This window comes from Rhineura floridana, chromosome 11 (genome assembly GCF_030035675.1).
Source record: "Rhineura floridana isolate rRhiFlo1 chromosome 11, rRhiFlo1.hap2, whole genome shotgun sequence".
NCBI lineage: Eukaryota > Metazoa > Chordata > Lepidosauria > Squamata > Rhineuridae > Rhineura > Rhineura floridana.
Genome location: NC_084490.1, coordinates 10923357 through 10944694, shown reverse-complemented (window position 1 = coordinate 10944694; position 21338 = coordinate 10923357). Strand labels below are relative to the sequence as shown.

The following is a 21338-nucleotide window of genomic DNA, read 5'->3' as shown; positions in this document are numbered from 1 at the left end:
TATTTAGAACTCATCTGAGCCCCAGCTATACTGGCTTCAAGGTGCCCCTGTTAGTATTTTAATGCGGTAAATTACTTAGGCAGAAATATCTGAAATACAGTCTCCATCCCTATCAACCTTCTTGATTAATAAGATGTGCAGAAGGGGCTCTCTTGGTAGTTCTGCCACACTAAGAAATACAGGGAATGGTTGTCTGGGGAAGAGCTTTCTCTGTGGCACTCCCTAAATTGTGGAATCCCCTCCCCAGACATACAGTTAGCATCTTCATTGTATGCTCTAGATGCATTCCTCTATCCTTGACAGTTAAGGTATTTTGTTTTGTGGGGCCCACCTCTTTTGTTGAATTTATATCATTCTAGACTATTTGGAACAGCTTTACATGCTCTATCATTGTAATTTTTTCATCAGTTCTCATAATTGCGTATTTTATTGTTGTATCTTGCTCTGGGGGCTAATGATGAAGAGTGGGTAAAAAGTCTTTAAAATAAAGAAAAGTGTGTACAAACTGTGTACAATCCAAATATGGACTTTGTATGCATTCTTTTTTTTTAAAGCTGCAAAAATAGGAACAAAAGGGGCTATGAATGAGCACCAGCAAAGCTGACATAGGACAGAATTAAGCTCCTCAGTACATTCATACATACTGGTTATTCCATGACTACTGAAATTGGTATTTTAAACTATTCCAATTGTGAAAAACTGGTTCGATTTGCAACTTTTATACCACTTGAAAATACTGCCATCTTTATTCTGAACACTTTTTCTTGATGTCAGTCATTAAAAGTCTCTGCGTCTCTTGCTGTTCGAGTGAAGAGAATTGGAGGACCAGAGGCAACTTCTGCAGAGCTTTGATAAACATGTTTTCTTTTGCACATTAAAAGTGTAAATCTGATTAGGTAATTATGTCCTCTACATTTATCCAATTAACAAAGGTTAACCTTCATTTTCTCCAAGTCCTAACAACACTACAAGACAGAAGGATGCATTTAATATTCACTGTACAATCCCAAGGTAAGTCTAGACATAGTCGGGCTCTGTCGGTCTGATTACATATGTTCTATACTGGCAGTTTCAGGCATACATCAACCAAGCAGCCATTCAAGTGAATCTGTGCTACTCATCACAGAAGTCAGTGAAGGATAATGTGGGGACAGGTGCATTGGTGTACAGAAAAAACTATTTTATGCAAGATAGTGGGATTTATAGTACTGGTATTAGTGTTTTTGCCAAAGGTGGTGTTCAAGGTTTCCAGCGTCAAATGCAGCATATGTGACCCCCTTTCTATTCTCCACAAGTATTACCAGTCAGGAGATTTCATCATTGCTGGTATTATGTCTCAGATATACAGATTTTCCAGCTCAATAACTTTCAGAGAATGTCCCTCTAATGACCTCTTTGATGACACTTTGTAAGAGTTTTATATATATATATAAATACATACAACATATTTGCTTAAATAATGTTCATTGCAAAGTCTCTCTCATAGCTGGGGTATTAACTCCAATGAATGAGTGGAGATTACTGCTAATGTATCTTTCCTGTGGTTTAGTAACAGTGCACATGCTTTGCATACAGAAGGTCCCTGGTTCAATTACCAGCATCTCCAGATAGGTATGGAAAGGACTCTTGCACGAAACCCTAGAAATCTAGTAAGCTAGATGGACCAATGGTCTGACTCAGTATAAAGCAGCTTCCTGTGTTCCTACCTGACATCTTTCCCCTGCCTATATGCCAAATTATTCATTATCATAATGATCCTTTTCTTTTCTTTTCCATAATTCCAGGCATGTATCATGAATATGGAGACTGTTTAGTTGTTTGTAAATTTCTTAGTTTAAAAAGTTGAGATAGATAGTGTTGTATCTTCCCTGCCAACACTCTTCCTTGAGCAAGCAGAGATACTTGACACCACACAGTAAGAGTTAAGCAAAGCTCTTGCCAGGGACCACGTACCAGGTTTATCCCCACCCCCCACCCCCAGCTCTTTTTTACAGACTGCTCTGGCAGCAGAAAGCCCCAACTCTTCTGGATGCTTTATTGCCACTAAGGATCCCAGTTATGGGATGCTCTTCTGAAACGAGCAAGTGTTTCATTCCACTGGGGACTTTGCTGCCACCATAACTAACTGTATCCACTTTTATTCACCCTTTGCTAACCTGCTTGTTCAGTATGTTAGCTAGGCCAAGAATCAGGTGTGTCTTAAAATAAACAAAATTTATTTATGAAACAGATGGGACAAATAGAAACAAGATTACTAAATGGGTTGGTTCTGAAAGCATATGGTTAAAGTAAAATGTTCACTATTCTCTTCTATGTTATACCTGGTAAATTCTCCTCAGAGAATAACACTATAATCACACTTCACCACCCCCCTCAATAATCCAATCATCTCTCCCTCAAGCACTCAGCCCTATCTGTCACCTCTCACACACCAACAGATAAACACGCGTCTCCCATTCATGCAACTAGTTAACACACAATACTCCTCAACATTCTAACTCATTCACTTCCTCTCTTTTCTTTCTATACTTACCATACTTACCCTGATATAAACTCCATACAAAACATTGCCTTATTAATTGTTTATGCATGTCATTACAGACAGACTAGGCCAGCCTTTCCCAACTAGTGGGCCACCAGATGTTGTTGGACCACAATTCCCATCTTCCCTGACCACTGGCAATGCTGGCTGAGGCTGATGGGAGTTGTGGTCCAACAACATCTGGTGGCCCACTAGTTGGGAAAGGCTGGACTAGGCCCTACTCATATAGATGTTAGGGCTCTTTCTCTCTGGTCAGATTACAAGATCTGAACAGGGTGGTTCATGACAGATGCTATTGGAGGTCACTGATTCGTAGGGTCGCCATAAGTCGCACTCAACTTGAAGGCACATAACAATAACAACAATTTGTGTTTAACTATGGATCAACTTTTCAGTGCAATATGTATATTAAGCATGCATTGAACTGAAGTTCATGTTATATTCTGAAGTATAAGCACAATGACACAGCTTGCAACTCTAATTACAGGGTTATGATTCAGCTCTACCAACATATCATGGCTTTGGCATTTGCAGTAAAGGAGATCAATGAAAATCCTCAGATTTTACCTAATGGCACCCTGGGCTTCCATATTTATAACAGCTATTTCACTCCAAGATGGACCTATCAGGCCTCACTGGAACTCTTCTCTACACAGGGCAGATTCATCCCTAACTACAAATGTGATAGTGTCATCCATTCAGTAGCTGTCATAGGAGGGCCTATCTCTGAAGTCTGTCTCCACATGGCAACAATCCTGGGCATGTACAAGGTTCCACAGGTAAGTCATGTGCATGGAGCAGTGCAGTTTCCAATGCCATTTGTGCATCCTCTGTCTTTTGATAGAAACACATTTATTTAGATAGGAACACATTTATACATGCTTCCAAAGACACACTTTCATTTATACATGCTTCCAAAAGATCAAATGCTTATCAAGAAACATGGATCTTCATGTTTCACTCAAAATATCTATATGCATAGCTTCTGGTATGAGAAGAGAGAGCATGCCTCTATTATCTCAAGTCATATTATGACATGTGACTTGAGTTTCAAGACCACATTATATCAAATTGAAATAATGTTTTCATGGGCTACCACTACTGGAGGCAAGTCTATTGGAGCATTATATGCCAGAATGTGGGGTTCAGCCTCCTCTTTTGTTTAGGAAAAAGTTGTATTTGTAACAATTGCTCTCATGAAGCCTTCAAAAAACCTAATTCATCATAATTAATTTAACATAAATGTGGCCACAAGTTCTGGTGCCCAGTTTCACATTTTTGAGGACGGTCCCACATGCTGGTTCATAGGAATGTAGGAAGCTGTAGTCATACTATTGGTCCATTTAGCTCTGCATTGTCTATACCAGCCTTTCCCAACTAGTGGGCCACCAGATGTTGTTGGACCACAATTCCCATCTTTCCTGACCATTGGCAATGCTGGCTGAGGCTGATGGGAGTTGTGGTCCAACAACATCTGGTGGCCCACTAGTTGGGAAAGGCTGGTCTATACTGACTGGCGGTAGCTCTCTGATGTCCCAAGAAGGAGGAATCTTTCCCAGTCCTACCTGGAGACACAAGGGAATGAACCTGGGACTATTTTCATGCAAACTTGTTCTTTACCACTGAGCTACAGTTCTGCCCACTTCAGCTCTCTTTGAGAGCAGGAGAAGAAATACAAGAATGACAGAATTAAAATAGCACTATCTGAGTAAAAGACTGATACTTTTCAGCCATAAAATAAACAGAGAGTCTAGATCAGGGGCGGCCAAACCTGCTTAACGTAAGAGCCACATACAATAAACTTCAGATGTTTGAGAGCCTCAAGACATGAACAAATATTACAGTTTTTATTGTTACATGCACATTTTGTTAAGGAAACATCTAAGAAAATATGCAAATTTGCATTTCATCAAAATAAAATGAGACTGCCAAAATATTTTTATGCAACAAACAGACATTGCTACAATTATCAGGCTATTTACTGCTAGTAGAGGTCTTATGAGTCTCCATCTTGGCTGTGAGTCATTGAAAATCCGGCTGATATGTTGTCAAGGATGTACGAATTAGCTCCATCAGGTGTTGATTTGTAAGGATAACACGATGCTTCGACTTCACAAACTTAATTACAGAGTACAGTGATTCACAGCAGCATGTTGTGCTGAAAACTGAGATGAGTCACACACTGGTTTTCTTCAGTTCAGGATATTTTATTTCTGGAACTTGCTTCCAGAATTCAGTTGTAGACTGGGATTTATGGATCATCTTTAGACCCAGGTCCTTCTGTAATTCTATTAGTTCCATTTCCACAGCAGATGATTCTGTAACCAGAGGTTTGAGAATTGGACAACCATCATTGATCACATCAACCATGAATGGATTTACAAGAAAGGCAAAGCAGGGTTCAGCTTCTGCAAGTCCTCAAACCTGTGTAGGAAGTTATCAAGCAGTCCTTGTAATTTATCTTTGTATTCTTCCAGTTTGTGGTCTTTTATTTCAATATCAGGGAATGTATCTCCTTTTGAGATTGGGAAAGTAACTGAAGTTTCTTGACAATATGTCTCTTTGAAAAACTCTAATTTTATTCTGAAAGCTGAAAATTGTCTGAGTAAGATCAGAAACAATCTTATCCTTCCCCTGGAGTGCCAAGTTGAGAGTTTGTGGATGATTCATTATATCAGTAAGGAACATTAGATCTTGCATCCATTCATCATTTTCCAGTTGAGGATAGAATCTTTTCTTTTCTTCAAGAAAAGTAATAATAGGCTCCAACAGATCCATAAACCTACTTAAGACATTGCTGGTTGACAGCCACCTCACAATGCAGTGGAAAGAGACATCACTGGGTTTATCTTCAAGCTCCAGTTCTTCAATAAAATTTCTGAACTGTCGGTGGGTGTTCGCATTTAAGCGTATGAAATTGACAATTTCAAGAACCGATTTCATAACATCTTCATACTTGAAGTATCTGGCTGCCAGGTGTTCATGATGAATAATGCAATGAACAGGGAGAAACTCTGGAAAGCTGGGATCACTTTTCATAAGTGCAATTAATCCTGCATTTTTCTCCACCATTGCAGGTGCTCCATCTGTTGCAACACTGAGTTTATCCAGTGGAATATCAGCATTTGTTAAGGCTCTGTCAAGTGCATTTTTAATGTCAACCGCACAAGTTGTTTCATTTAGTGCCACTAAATCCAACATCTCTTCTTTCACAGTTACATTAGAGGAAACATAACGAACAAATACCACCAGTTGTGGGTTGTCTTGTATGTCTGTAGATTCGTCAAGAGCTAAGCTGAATGCAAGGGAATTCTTTAAATCATTTTGCATTTTGCCTGCAATATCAGCACTGATCTGGGAGATACGCCTCTCTGTGGTGTGGCGTGAAGCTGGTGTTTGTGCTATTAGTTGCTGAAGTTTTGTGTTATTCGGATCTAACACTGCAACAACTTCAGCTGTATTCTTCTTAACAAATTCACCATCAGAATATGGGCATTTAGCACGAGCAATATTCCATGATATAACAAAACTGGCTTCAGTCGTTGTATTGGCTTCCTTACTGAACATTGTCAACAGTGTCTGCTGGCTATGTAGTGATGATTTTAACACAGTTAACTTGTTTTTCCATAATTCTGATTTAGGTGGATAATCAGATGAAAAGTTTTTGTGATTTGTTTCATAGTGGCGTTTCAAGTTACTGGCTTTGTAATGACTGAGTGACACATTGCAGATAAGACACAAAGGTTTACCTCCTTTAAGGGTGAATGCAAAATCTTCCTCCCACTCTGGCTTAACATTTCTGTTTTCATCTTCATACTTTCATTTCTTACAATTTGATGATGCCATACTCCTTCACAAAATTTTCACAGACACTTCTAAAAAAATTAAAGGCAAACTGGGAGCTGAAACCAGGAATTGACCCTCTTTCACTCTGTACTGATTTGCATTTGGTCTGGTTCCCTTTCGTTCAAATGGGACCCCTTTCTTTATGGGATCATAGAAGGATTTTGCTTCTCCATCACACATTTAATGATATCTCAAGAGAAATGCAGGGGCCTCAGCACCTCCCTCAGGGAATGAGCATCCGTGGGTGCTGGATTTTTAAATACAGTTTCCACTCTCTGTCAGGTTCTCTCCCTGTTGCCCCAAAATCAGTGCTGAATAGTCCACTTTGTTTTGAAGCAACTGAGCCTCTGCTCTATTAATTTTAAACCCTGGTTCTTGAATAATTTACAGAACCATTCTAGTCATTTGTTAACCATTTCTGGGTCTGCTCCGTGTACAAGAATATCACCCACATCACTCATCACCTAGGAGTACTCTTCTCACTTCACGGGTGCCTGAGATATCCCCGCACGGGAACTGCTTTTTATATCTCAGCAGAGAAAAGGTGCAAAAGAGTGAGGAGAACCCAAGCGGCTGCAGAGGTACTAGGGGTGAAGCAGAGAGGTGGCTCTGGAGCACCGCTTCCGCCCTCACAGTGCCCCTTCGGCCAATGGCGCTTCCCTGGAAGCAGCACGTGGTGAGGGCGCTGCTGGCGCTGCATCCACATGGTCTCTCACATGCGGCCTGCCTCAGAGTGGAGGGAAAGCGGCGGCTGCAACACCAGCACCAGCATCTCCGCCATCGCTGGCCCTGGGCTTGTTTTGTTGAGGATGGCAGTTCGGCTGAGCGAGCCGCACATATATGTCAAAGAGTCGCATGTGGCTCGCAAGCCGTGGTTTGGCCACCCCTGGTCTAGATGAACCTTATTGGAAATTTTGCTATGGTAGTATCCAGATGGTGTTCAAGACAAGGGCATGCCAATGGAGCACTGGACAGGCAGGCATAAGTATAGTCCCATCTCAATGCCATATCCAGGTCCAGTGGCCTGCCATTTCATGTCCAGCCATGCAACAAATTCCCACCACTCATAAAATCACTTACAGTGAGATATTGCCACTGTTAACTATGATGTAGTTCAGACTACTGTAAGGTGTTGTACAAAGGGCTGCCCTTCAAGAAGACAGTCTTGAAACTGCAGTTATTACAAACTGCAGGTGCTAGAGTTTTAACTGGAAGCCCTCCCCAGAAACATCTCCCATCAGGGTTAAACAACACTGGACTTGCTCTCATTGATTCCAGGGGCTCTACTCTATGACTAACATTGAATATTACCCTATTATGTCAGAATTATACATGTTAAATAAGTTTTGTTTTAAGTCCAGAAGCTTTTACTTCCTTAGAATTAACATATTGCTTAAATCAGGAGTAGCCAAGCTGATGCCTTCCAAATGTTGAGGACTACAATTGCCACCCCCTGATCATTGTCCATGCTGGCATGGACTGATGGAGTCTACAACAACTAGAGTGTGCTATGTTGGCCACCCTTGGATTACACTGACATCATGTGAGATATGCCAGTGAAATTGCTTTGATACTCCAGTGCAATAATCCATGACGGCATCCATTCTACAGACAAAGTTATGCTGTAGGAACCACAATGTATGTCTCTCCTGGTATTAACTGTTGTATAGGACTGCTCAGGCTTTATCTATATATTTTTCCATTGCTTTATTTTTAAAATGTTCTATAGTTCATATATGGCTCTGCTCCAGTGATAAATAAGAATATCCAGGCTGTCCCCTACCAGCAGATGTTCCCAGATGTGGACCATCAGTATAAAGGGATTCTCCAGTTACTGCTGCATTTCAGGTGGACTTGGATTGGAGTGATATATGGGCATGATGTCAATGGAGAGAGATTTGTACGGAATATAGTCCCCAAATTTGACCAGAGTGGTATTTGCTTTGATTTCATAGAAAGTTTCCCAATAATGACTCACTCCAATGACATTGCTGACACGGTGGAAAAGGGTATGGAAACGCACAATGTTGTCATGAGAAGTACTGCGAATGTTGTGATTGTTCATTGTGAAATCGATACCGTGATCACTTTGAGGATGCTTTGCAAATTTTCACAATATGAGGATATACCAATAAAGGAAAAAGGAAAAGTCTGGATTATGACATCTCAGATGGATTTCACATCAGTTCCCTTGCAACGGAGTTGGGACATAGACTTATTCCATGGTGCTATATTCTTTGCTATTCACTCAAAGGAGGTGTTAGGATTTCAGAAATTCCTTCAGATGAGGAACCCTACTTCAGACAAAGAATATGACTTTCTCAAGGCATTCTGGGAAGTAGCATTTGCATGTTCTTTCCAAAATTCCATAGTAAACAATCAAGATGGGAAAATGTGCACTGGGGAGGAGAAGCTGGAGACTCTTCCTGCATCTGTTCTTGAAATGAGCATGACTGGCCACAGCTACAGTGTCTACAATGCAGTCTATGCTGTGGCACATGCTTTGCAACCCATGCATTCATCTAGATTAAAACACACAGAAATAATGGGTGAAAGAACAATGAAGCTTCTGAATCAAGAGCTGTGGAAGGTAAGTAAGCAAACCAAGACCATAACTATATGAGTACATTAGATGAGTCTTGATGGATCAGATCATAGGCAAGGGCCCTCTCCTTCTGTTGTTCCCAGTGACTGGTATTCAGAGGCATGATGCCTCTGATCCTGTAGGATGTACAGTATATGGCCACCATGACTTATTTATTTATTTTATTCAGACAGTTTATATACTGCTTAACTACAATCATCTCTAAGAAATGTAGTTTAACAATGCAACCATTGATCGTCTTCCTCCATGGATTTTATCTAAACCTCTTCTAAAGCAGGAGTTCACCATGTCTACGGGAACAAAATAAATATGCAGCTTCTATTAAAAGTTCTCTTTATACCATGAATGGTGAGCATCTATAATAATAATAATAAATAATAAATTTTATTTGTTGGTCGCCTATCTGTCCAGGTTAGTGGACACCCTAGGCGACTTACAATAATAGAGAGCAGTACATAATACAAAATAAAATACAAGCAAACACAATCATAATCAATTTAAAACCAATTTCTATTTAAAACCTTATAAAATTAATCCTCCCCAATCCCATAGGCCCGCCTGAATAGCCAGGTTTTTAAGGCTTGGCGAAAACCCATCAGGGAGGGAGCATGTCGGAGACCAAAAGGAAGGGAATTCCAGAGGGTGGGGGCCACAATAGAAAATGCCCTCTCTCTGGTCCGCACCAGCCTAGCTGTTTTAACCGGTGGGACCGAGAGAAGGTCTTGCGAGGCTGATCTTGTCAGTATGAGTAAAATAGTACATGATTCACTTGAAATTGTATCAGTCTTTGAAAACTGTATATAGTGGCTTCTTAGGGGTCCCAGACATGATTGGAACTGTGGCCTGCATGGAATGGGGTCAAGTCATTCTGCTTGCCATTGGGAGGCGCCAAACTGTGTTTGCCTCCAGTGCCAAAATAAAGCTGTTTGGGAAAAAGGTGACTTTCATCATGACTGTAGCACAGGAGAAAATGATCAAGTTCCTCTTCCCATACTGTAGCACAATCATTGAAACCCCCTCCACCCCAGCAGCTTCTACTTACAGTTTTTAAATCTTAAACTGATGATTGCAGGGTCATGTGTAGTTCTGCTCTCAGTGCTAGGCTTCTTGTAGCTTCCATTTTCAATTCAAATCATGTATATTTATCTGGAAAAGTTTAGTATAAATATGTTTTATCATAGCCATTTTATTTTAAGTTTTTCAGTGGTGGTTGTATGGTTATTGCACAGTTACGCTTACTTTGACTAGGCAGGAGTTTTGAGACTAATGTTGCCTTTGCTTGCAAATAGGTGATAAGTAGGGCTTTCACTTGTTTGAAAGGAGCTCATTTTCAATGCCCCGGTTGAAAATCACTTGACCAGTACTTGATTGGCCTTCTTCCTTTTTCCTGTTTCATTGCAGAGGGTGCACTGTGCATGTGTACCCTGACTCTAGACTTCTTGCAAAAAACAAAAAAAATATAACAGAGCAATCCTAATCATGGAAAGTTGGCATAAGTTACCTCTGTTCCAAACTCTGTTCAAGATAAAATTAACTTGCACCATACTTTTCACTAGCTATGTTCCACTGGGTTCAGCTAGCTCACGTGACTGAGTTGAAAGGGGTTTGGAATAAGTGTAAGTCTCTCCTTCCCCTGTCCTGTCCCCCCAACGCTTTTAAGGAACTTATATTGGTGTACGTTATGCCAGAGTATGTTCTGCCCGCTTAGGCCTGGCTGATCTGGGGTGAAGGAGTTACCCCGGCATATCTCCAGTTCCTCTGAGTGAGAGACTTGGGTTCACATAGCCCCAGCTGACCCCTAGCTCAGCTGGGAAAGCCCAAGATCTGCCAGATTTAAATGCATCTTGGGTTTGGATTGCTCTGTAAGACAGTTTTTTTTAAAAAAACAACAACAACCCTATAACAATTATCATTAGAATATGTTTTGAATATGCATCCCTATTTGACATATTTTGGACCAAGATCTTTTAAAGCTGCTCTGACCTTTTTCCCCCCTTAGAATGCCTGAGCAATGTGGGATAGGAGGTTGCTACTCTTTTATTAGAGTTAGGGTTAGGCTGGCATACCATGAAGTGTAATCTTTTCCTGGCTGCCCCCTTGTATCTATGAGGGCAGCCATTTTTGTCCTTGCAATGTCCCTGTCAGATTTAAATATAGAGTTAAAACAGTATGTGCAGGCACAACAAAAAATGGTGGCGATGGTGTTTCATGGCTGGCTGGATGACAGATGGACAGCCAGAGTAGAGATGGTTGTGATGGCAGCTACAGGTAGCCCCACAGGTAGCAGATGGGGAGCGCAATCTGCCATTCCTCCCAGTCCTTTGCCTGAGCCATATAGCGCATTGTGATTTACCTATATATATTATTACCATTCCCCATCCAAATCTCTTGGCAGTAGAGTTCTGTTCAAATTTCTTTTCCCCACAGTTTCTTTGGTTTATTTATTTGTTTCATTATTTTATTTATACCCCACCCTTCTTTCCAGCAGGAGCCCAGGGAGGCAAACAGAGACACTAAAAACACTTTAAAACATCATAAAAAGACATTAAAATACATTAAAACAAAACAATGTTAAAAACATTAAAAAAACTTTAAAGACATCTTTAAAAAAAGGGTTAATAATATTAAAAGCAATTCTAACACAGACACAGACTGGGATAGGTCTCAACTTAAAAGGCATGTTGGAAGAGGAAAGTCTTCAAAAGTCTTCTTTATCTCCTCCCACACATCCCATAACGTTTAGGTTTCATTTTATCCTGGAGTGCCAGTTTCCTAGACTGAGCCGTTGACCTTACTGCTTTAGAACAGCTTCTAAAATATAAAGTAACAATTCTGCCCCAAAGAATAAAATAGAAAATGACTAAAGATTTATATTCCTACACAAGTACGATGAATATCCTAGCAATTTTCAATGCTTGGTTATTACTACTGCATCTGCTACTGCTCTGTCATTACTCATATCTCTCAAGTGGACAAGGTCATCATTCTTCTAAGTTCTTATGAATTACTTTTATTTTCCTCTCCAATTTAGCTGAACCACTTTGTGAGAAGCATCTCATTTAATAATAGTGCTGGGGAAAATGTTTGTTTCAATGAAAATGGAGAACTGCAGACTGAATTTGATATTCTAAACTGGATCACTTTCCCAAACCAGTCTTTTCGTAGAGTCAAAGTTGGGAAGATCAACCCGATGGCTTCCCAAGAAGAATGGTTCACTATTTGTGAGGAAGCCATTGTGTGGCCCAGACAGTTTAACCAGGTAAGAGCCATTTGTATATTGGGATATATTCAGTAGTCACTTCCAGAGTGTTTCACAGTTCAGATACTGGCATAGGTTTGTGTACTCTAGTACACATGGGGCCATTCTATATTGTGTCAGTAGGGTGATGACACCCATGCAAACAATGCATGGGGGTCATGCAATTTCTTTCATAGAAGAAAATCTTTACATTGCAAAACTTTGACGCTATATAAATTTGTAGACATTTGGCCTCAAAGGTTGTAATCCAATGCACACTTATCAAGGATGTACATTATAAGAAATACAATGGAAAACACCTCAAAGTAAAAGTCAATCAGAAGTGTACAAACATAAAAACAAGAGGAACAAATACGAATAGAATATAGCCAAGCAAAACAAAACAAAACAAAACAAAAATCCACCAGAAGGATGGAAAACCATAGCGCTTTGAAGTGTTCAGAAAGATAAGATGGTGCCTGTCTGAGATTCCTCTGGGTCCCTCAGCCTCACTTCATGAAAAACAGGCTTCCTTAACCCTTTTGCTGCCACCAGTTCACACAGAATACTTGCTTAAACCCTCATAGTAGCATGAATGGAAGGCTTTAGGAGTGAGATGACACCACCACTGAAAGACAGTATAAATCTTAAACAATGTTATAGGTTTATTAAGGATATTATTTACAAAAAGGAATGCCAGTACTTATTTTGGGACCTTACAGGTGCTTTCTGGTGGATTCTAAAGACTCCCAAGACATTGTTGCTGACACCAGCCTCTAAGTGGGTCTCCCTCCAGGCCAATCTCCCTAAAGCTCCACCCCAGCCAATTGCCTCCACAACGCAGTGCAGCTACTGCCTCCATGCCTCCAAAGCTCCTCTGTTATGTTCCTGGTTGTTTGGCCAGTTTGGCCAGTGTTATATCCCAACTTATGTTACTTCCCTCTGGGAAGACCTTTCTTCAGAGCAGCTCCTCAGGGTAACTCATCACTGCCCCCCTTCTGATCTTCTCCAGACAACTATTAATGACACCTTGAGTATGTTTGTGTATGTGTATACCCCAGTTCTTCTGTCAGATACTCTCATCAACAAACTCCTCACTCTAACCCTCAGTTCCAACCAGCCCCAACTGTACTTTCTAACTCCCTAACTCACAGTTGACTCCCTACTGCTTGGGACCTCCAGTATCAATCAGAAATCATTTATCTGATCAGGCCCCATCTACTGGAATCTTAAAGCAGTTGGGTGTTCTCCTCTCAGAACCTGTCACCAAGCAGCCACTGCCAAGCAGGCTTGTAACAATGTACCAAAATAAGACCTCATGGCAGTCATAGAGGTCATCTAACATTTCTTTAAACACTAACACATACATAGAGTTTCTCCACAATGCTCATCTTTATCCGTATAGTAGCAGAAGCTCTATGAATCCTCTGTATACCAAGTTTCAGATGTATTGCTATTGTGGACTAACATCAATTCAATGTATTTCTACATGGACAGCAGAATGAGAAGATGAGATACAAACTGACATTCAGCAAAAGTCACACATTTATTAATAGTCAAAATGCAACGAGATGAGATCTGATTTCATTAAACTGTTTTAATTCATCTCCAAGGGCAGGTATAAATCATATACAGCCTGCATCATTCCTCACCTAAGTGGGCCTGAGCCCTGTGGTAGTTGGAATGACTGTTCTTGTTTCTTCATTACACACACAGTGAAAGATGTGCATAGAAGACTGGCCAAATATCCAACTCCTGGACTAATTAGGTTTCCATGGGTGAGGCAGTGAGATTATCTGGCCCAGGTTTCCCTGGAGTGGCTGGTGCTCATCAATGTTCCTCATACAGCCAGCTGTGACATATTCAAATTACATGGTCGGTGAAATATCACAGAACTGACCAACCAAGGGAGCTGTTACCACTCTTAAATCTGATGAGGAAACTCTGGTCTTAAACATTACTGTTTGGCTTCTGACCTCTAATTTTGTCCTGTATGAGATAGCTCAGTGGATTTCCATAATGTAGCTAACTTTTTATACACAAACTTGCAAAATAGAAATTATTCTGGTCTTTCATTTTTGGACAGGTACAGCCCTTTTCTCTTTGTAATGCCAACTGCCTTTTGGGTTATCATAAGGCAAAGAAGGAAGGGAAGCCATTTTGCTGCTATGATTGTCTCCCATGTCCAGAAGGAAAGGTTTCCAACCAGACTGGTAAGGGATGCCATGTACAGAGTCTCTGAATTAAATGGATACAAAGATATTTACAAGAGCCAGTGTGGTGTAGTGGTTAGAGTGTTGGACTACGCCCTGGGAGACCGGGGTTTGAATCCCCACACAGCCATGAAGCTCATTGGGTGACCTTGGGCCAGGCACTACCTCTCAGCCTCAGAGGATGGCAATGGTAAACCACCTCTGAATACCGCTTACCATGAAAACCCTATTCATAGGGTCACCATAAGCCAGAATTGACTTGAAGGCAGTTCATTTCATTTTTTCAGGATATTTACTGACATTCATTTTTATTCCATTGGAGAAGTTGTTCAGAATTCAATTATGGTTGTACTGTAGTTATTAATAGGTGGACATGAATACTAATATGAACCTACAGTCATTATGTAGTTAAAAATAGGAATCTCAGTACTAAAAGTGTCAAACATTAGATATAAAGAAATAATTACCCTCACACAAAACAGAGGTATACAAACCTGCTTTCAGAACACTAAGTTTTGCAGAACTACAAAAGTATCTCTGAGGGCAACCCAAAAAACCCACCCCAATGAGACAGAATATGCCAAATTGCCATGAAATGTAGACTGACAAGTTGGTGGTTGTGGTGGTAATGTAAAATAATGTGAGAGAGGGAGTGGAATGGGGTATCCTGAACATGAGTACTCCACACTATAACATTTTATTGCAGGTTCCAGTTGTGACCACTGATATGTTGGTACTCCTCTTGTCAACACCATGACAACAAATAATGATGGCAATTATATCCTATGTGAACTAGTTGGGTATAGTAATAACTACAGATTTGTAGGGATACTCAAGGAATTAAATATAGATACATTTCCATATGAAATTAACTGATCCACATTTCTTGGACTAATCTGCAGATTAGGATATGATTACAATTAGAATTTGCATTTGTCTGAATATTATTGCAACATAGTTTTCAGATGTTTACATTTAAACCTGTGTTTTGAGACGGTTTTTAAAAGCAGATCAATGCAGTAATAGGAATGAAGAGAACAATGTATAAATTTCAAAGCTAAAACAGACAGGAAATAAATGTTATGTATTAGGAGTAGCTGAGTAGGTACAAATAGCTAGGCTGCCCATTGATCACCCCTGAGTTTGGCCGCTTGCTGGTATAATTGCATAGAATCCCCTCCTTCAGATTTTAATCTGGACTTCATAGCTGAGTTAGGTACCAAGACCTGGGTACCTAACCCAGAGGTCAATAGAGTGTGGCATATTACTAATATAATTGCAAGAGAAAGGTGCAGAATTGTTTTTCAGATTTTCTCTAGATTTCAGCTGACAATTCTCATTCCTACTTCTCTATATTGGGATTGATAGTTTTAGTAGAACACACATAAGGCTTCCATGTGTTCAAACTTGGCTTTTCTTTTTTAGATATGGATGATTGCTTTCAGTGCCCACAAAGTCATTACCCAAACATGGGCCAGGATTCATGTATTCCTAAGGATGTAAGTTTCTTGTCTTATGGAGAACCTTTGGGAATCGCTTTGTCCAGTTCTGCTCTTTCGTTTTCTTTCATCACAGCTTTGATGTTTTGGATCTTCATTAAGCATCGGGACACTCCCATAGTCAAAGCCAACAACCGGAACCTCACCTACATTCTCCTCATCTCCCTCTTGCTCTCCTTCCTTTGTGCTTTGCTATTCATTGGCCAGCCTGGAAAAGTGACATGTCTCCTTCGACAAACTGCTTTTGGCACCATCTTTTCAGTGGCAGTTTCTTGTGTGTTGACAAAGACAATAATCGTGGTTTTAGCTTTTATGGTCACCAACCCAGGGACCAGAATGAGGAAATGGGTGGGAAATGGACAGGCTGCCTCCATTGTTCTTTCCTGCTTCCTTACTCAAACAACCCTTTCTAGTGTATGGCTGGCAACTTCTCCACCATTCCCAGATTTTGACATGCACTCAGTGAATAAAGAAATTGTCCTGGAATGCAATGAAGGGTCTATCACTATGTTCTACTGTGTCTTAGGCTACTTGGGCTTGCTAGCCATTGTTAGCTTCACTGTGGCCTTCCTAGCCAGGAAGTTACCAGACAGTTTTAATGAAGCCAAGTTTATCACTTTCAGCATGTTGGTGTTTTGCAGTGTTTGGCTGTCCTTTGTTCCAACCTACCTGAGCACAAAAGGTAAATACATGGTGGCTGTGGAGATCTTCTCCATCTTGGCCTCCAATGTTGGTCTATTGAGTTGCATATTTTTCCCAAAATGTTTTATAATTGTAGTGAAGCCTGAACTGAACAAGAGGGAACAGCTGAGAAGAAGAAAAAATGGAATAAATTGAAATACTGTGGCCCTTATCGATCTTAAGTTGGCCCTAAGAAAACAATGGAACTTAAGTGAGAGAGCCAATATGGTATAATGGTTAAGGCGTTGGAATATGACCTGGGAGACCAGAGTTCAAATCTCCCCTTGGCCATGAAGCTCACTGGGTGATCTTGGGCCAGTTACTGTCTCTCAGCCTAACCTACCTCACAGGGTTGTTGTGAGGAAAGTATGGGGAGGAAAGAACCCTGTACACCACCTGGAGTTCCTTGGAGGAAAGGTGGGATACAAACGTAGGAAATAATTAAGTTAGTTAGTCGAATGTGTTTGAATTCAACATTTTGATAAATATTTATTCCCTTTGCAAGGTATTTCTAAAGATCCAACAATCAGCTGACTGTCAGTCTTTGGAAGCCCCCTTTAAAGTGCTGTTTTGTGCAGCCTTTCCCTGAATGCTTTTTTCAACTATAAATCAGAAATATTCAATAAGTGCATTGAAGTTCAGTGATCCTTTTAAACAAGAGATGGATTGATTCCATAAAGGAAGCCACAGACCTGAACTTACAAGATCTGAACAGGGTGCTTTATAACAAATACTATTGGAGATCACTGATTCATAGGGTCACCGTAAGTCGTAATTAACTTGAAGGCACATAACAACAACATAAATGTCTGGAATCTTCCAATTTGCTCATTAATGCTAGTTTGAAAGCCAGACCAGACATGGCCACTTGCTCTGCTGAAACTGAATACAGATTCATTCTGTCCTGGCAGATCTTCACACAACCTTTCAGCATTAGTTGTTCATGCCAATCCTTTGGGAGTCCCAATCCAGCCATTTAATTCAGCATGCACCAATAATGAATCATATTTTCATTTATTCGATAGAGGGCATTAATTTTATTTGATAAAAGTCAAACCTGTCTCTGCTCTCAAGAGAGCTGCTGGCATACCAGCGGATAAAGGAAGTAATTTTCTTACAAACCTGAAATATTTCAGTTCTTAAGAACTGAAATATTTCTAATGGAGTGACATAGCACTCACCCCAGATCTTGCACACATAACATATTTTGGCAACTGCTTTGCCCACAAATATTTTGAAACAGTCTCCATCATTTGACTGCCTTTAGGAAAAGAACTTTAATACATGTTGTAAAGTTTTAGATACCATCATTTTGACAGTTTTGAAGTGTTTTTTCCATTTCCATTTAACATTAAAATGGATTCCCAGATATTTAAGGGGATTGAGCTGCTCAGTAGGGTGGCCATGAATTCAGCTGGGTGTTATTGTATCATATTTTAACTGGAAATAGGATCTATGTTACTGTTGCATTATTTATTCCTTCATTAGAATATAAACATAATGAAAACCATGGGCTTCATCTAGGAGTAATCATATTTAAACATATATATTTTTTGTTAAATACTCCTTACCTAGTGGAATATTAAGTGACAAGATGGTATGCTTTTGCAGACATATTTCTGTATTTTTTCTGCCATCTCCATACAAGTCTTTCATAAATGCTGTGAAAATGTGTTGTGCTAATTAGATGGAAATTTCAAGATGAGACCTCTCTGGCAAGATAATGTAGCTGAGCAAACTGCGGTGAAAGATCATCTGACTTATTAAATCATTGTTTATTTTCTCACCCAGGTACAGTATTTGTACTTCTTGAACTCTACTGTTAGGACAATAGAGAGCTGTTTATACTATTTATTGATGTGTGATCTCTTGGTCTGCCTGTATGAAAACAAGCTAATTTTTTAAATGTGTGGATAGGAACATAATGATGTATTGGAGTTTGTGTTTGAATGTTCAGCAGTTTTTACCAGTTTAGATCTATCAAACAGTGCTGTTGCATTGCCTTTTTTCCTCTTAGTCCTTTAATGAAATTCCATAAATTAACTCATTAAATGGCAATATAAAATTCAGTCATAAGAGTTGAGAAATCAAACTGAAGGACTTGTTCCTGCTAGTGTGTTCCTCTCCATTCCACAATAAACTTTATTGGATTTGCAAGTATTTAAACTTTAATTTAAAAACTTACAACCAAAATCAAATTCCTTACTGCTTAGTGTCTCCTATGCATTTTTCTAAATTCTGATCCCATGAATTAAGTCAATTAAATTTTTTAGTGATACTCATCTTTAGACTCAATGTCTTTTGGCATTTTTTTTAAAAAAAAACTTAGGCTCATCTGCCAAGAATATCTGAATGTCTATTTGTAGAATGAAGTTCCATTCTCAAAGGCCCAAATGTTTCCCTTTCCCCCAATCTTTTCGCCACCACCCCAAGCTTCTGAGGGTAACAACACTACCAAAAGGGGCCCCTCTGCTTATCTCAACACCTGGGAGGGTCTGTAGGGAAGGAGGCAGTCTTTCGGATATTTGAAATCGAAGTCACGTAGGGCTTTAAACACTAGAATGAGCACCTTGAATTGGGCCTGGAAATTAACTGGCAACCAGTGCAGCTGTTTTAAAACAGGGGTTATATGAGATCTAAAGGGAACCCCAGCCAATAATCTGGCTGCAGCATTTTGGACCAGTTGAAGTTTCCAAGTCTTCATTAAGGACAGCCTCAAGTAGAGCACATTGCAATAATCCAGTCTGGAAGCTACCAGAGAATGGTGTACTGTGGCCAAGTCATATCTTTCCCAAAGGGACTAAAGCTGGTGAACCAGCCGGAGCTGAAAAAGGCACTCCTAGCTACTGAGGCACCTCGAAACTGCAGACCTGCTTCTTCTAGGGGACTGCAACTCTGTCCAGAACAGGCTGTCTCTCTGCCTCCTGGACATGTTAACTCTGGACACATAACACCTCTGTCTTTTCAGGCTTTACCCTCAGTTCATTGGCCCACATACAGCCCGTCACCACCTCCAAGGGGTGGAAGTTATAAGCCTGGAAGTCTCTAAAGTGGTACAATGTGCAGGAAATTAGTAGACAGAAATGATAAGATGGCCAGCAGCTGGCTTGGGAAGCGCTGGAGGGTTAACTAGGTTGCTGAATTGCTTTATTCTCCCTTAATACACTACAAATGAGATTAAGTCTCAAGAGCTCAGAGATCATTGTCAAGGTTGGTTCATGCAGGGCTATTCACCACACAATGCATTTCATGGGGAGGGGGGAGGCATCAAATCTTTCCATAACATTAACTGTGAATTGCAGTGAAAACTACCAATCAACATAGAAATGAATATTAAGTATATTTTCATCAGTTTGGTCATGTTCCTGCATAGCTCTCTCACCATCCTGGTTACTCCATGACAATTAGAGTTTCCATTTTGATTAAATATCTAAGTTTGGTGGGCGAACCTCAATATGCAACATTTATGTCATACACCAGTCAGTAGGCTTGGGGAACTGGATCTGGCCAGTGTGCTGAATCCCTATCTTCCCTAACTCCTATGGGTAAGTTTGAAAGATGGGTGGGGTTGCCCCACGTCAATCATCTGACATCACAATGCCATCAAGTGACCCATTTTTGCATAGCATAGATCAATGGGGCTTGCAAAGTTTGTACTGAACACAAACTTTGGACATGTCCTTCTTTTGTTGTAGTATAATCTTTTCAAGGTCTCATTTTTCTGAGCACCTTGTCCTGCTATGAGTTATTACAAGCATCTGTGTCCAACTGAGAAGAACTAGAGGCAACTTTTGCTGAGATGTGATGAATATATATTTTTATGTGTAATGCTTGTAATTCCCAAAAGGGGGTCCCCCCTTAATTATCAAATTAACCAAGATTAATCATTATTCCTGTGATTATTAAATCAACCATAATTAATGCAATTACAACAAATGGCAGGTAACTACAATTTATGGTGCACACACAAAGTTGTCTACCAAACCACTGCATACCAAGTGCCTGATACAGTATGTTGTCACTGTGGAATCCAAATATCAACCCAGTTTCCTGACACATGGAATGCATGAGGTGATGAGACACAACGTTTAGAGATCAATAGTGACCAGGCATTTATTAAGTGCTCAAAGTTTCTGCACTCTAATTCTATTTAACAGTCCCATTATCCCTGAGGGTGAACAACAACTATTTGAATAGAGGCAGAAGACCCACCATCACCACCCCTATCATTCCCCATCTGGGTGACCCCATCCTGACCCTAGAAACATTGCACTGGTTGTTCTTGCTCCTCATGATCCCCACATTGAAAGATTGATACAGTAGATTCTTTGAATGTGTGGATAAACTACCGAATTATTCCCCATCTGGGTGACTCCACACTTTCTCTGAACCCTGGGATAATTCTAAGGATAGTTCCTAGCTCAACATGATGCATACATTCAAATATGTGCTGAGGAAAGGCTGGCCAAATCTCAACCTCCTGGACCAAGTAGCTTTATGTGGGTGAGGCATGGAGGTTATCTGGCATTTCGATTTGTCCCTAAGCCAAATAGTTCTGATAGTCTGGTGCTCAGTGTTCATTCTTCCTCTTGCCTCTTTTATTATGCTCACCCAGCCAGCTGTGGCATACTAAAAGAACTTGCTCAATGTAATATCATGCAACTGACCAAACAAAGGAAGCTGCTACTACTGTTAAATGTGATAAAGAAATTCT

At 40.2% G+C, this 21338-nt stretch overlaps 1 protein-coding gene across 1 annotated transcript; it reads left to right on the top strand.

Annotated features, from left to right (window-relative positions):
- The first annotated feature begins 1277 nt into the window (after positions 1-1277).
- LOC133367335 (vomeronasal type-2 receptor 26-like) lies at positions 1278-16780 on the top strand. Its single transcript, XM_061591437.1, has 6 exons — positions 1278-1408; positions 3030-3321; positions 8118-8978; positions 12025-12252; positions 14318-14444; positions 15870-16780. The coding sequence occupies exons 1-6, from the start codon at positions 1332-1334 to the stop codon at positions 16778-16780; spliced, it is 2496 nt and encodes an 831-aa protein (XP_061447421.1). The 5' UTR covers positions 1278-1331.
- The last annotated feature ends 4558 nt before the right edge of the window (positions 16781-21338 follow it).

Excerpts from the sequence above, each read along its gene's own strand:
- LOC133367335 (XM_061591437.1), top strand. The coding sequence starts at position 1,332 with ATGTCTCAGATATACAGATTTTCCAGCTCAATAACTTTCAGAGAATGT. Across the intron at positions 1,409-3,029 it reads GACCTCTTTGATGACACTTT|GGTTATGATTCAGCTCTACC; the intron begins GTAAGAGTTTTA and ends CTCTAATTACAG. Across the intron at positions 8,979-12,024 it reads TGAATCAAGAGCTGTGGAAG|CTGAACCACTTTGTGAGAAG; the intron begins GTAAGTAAGCAA and ends TCTCCAATTTAG.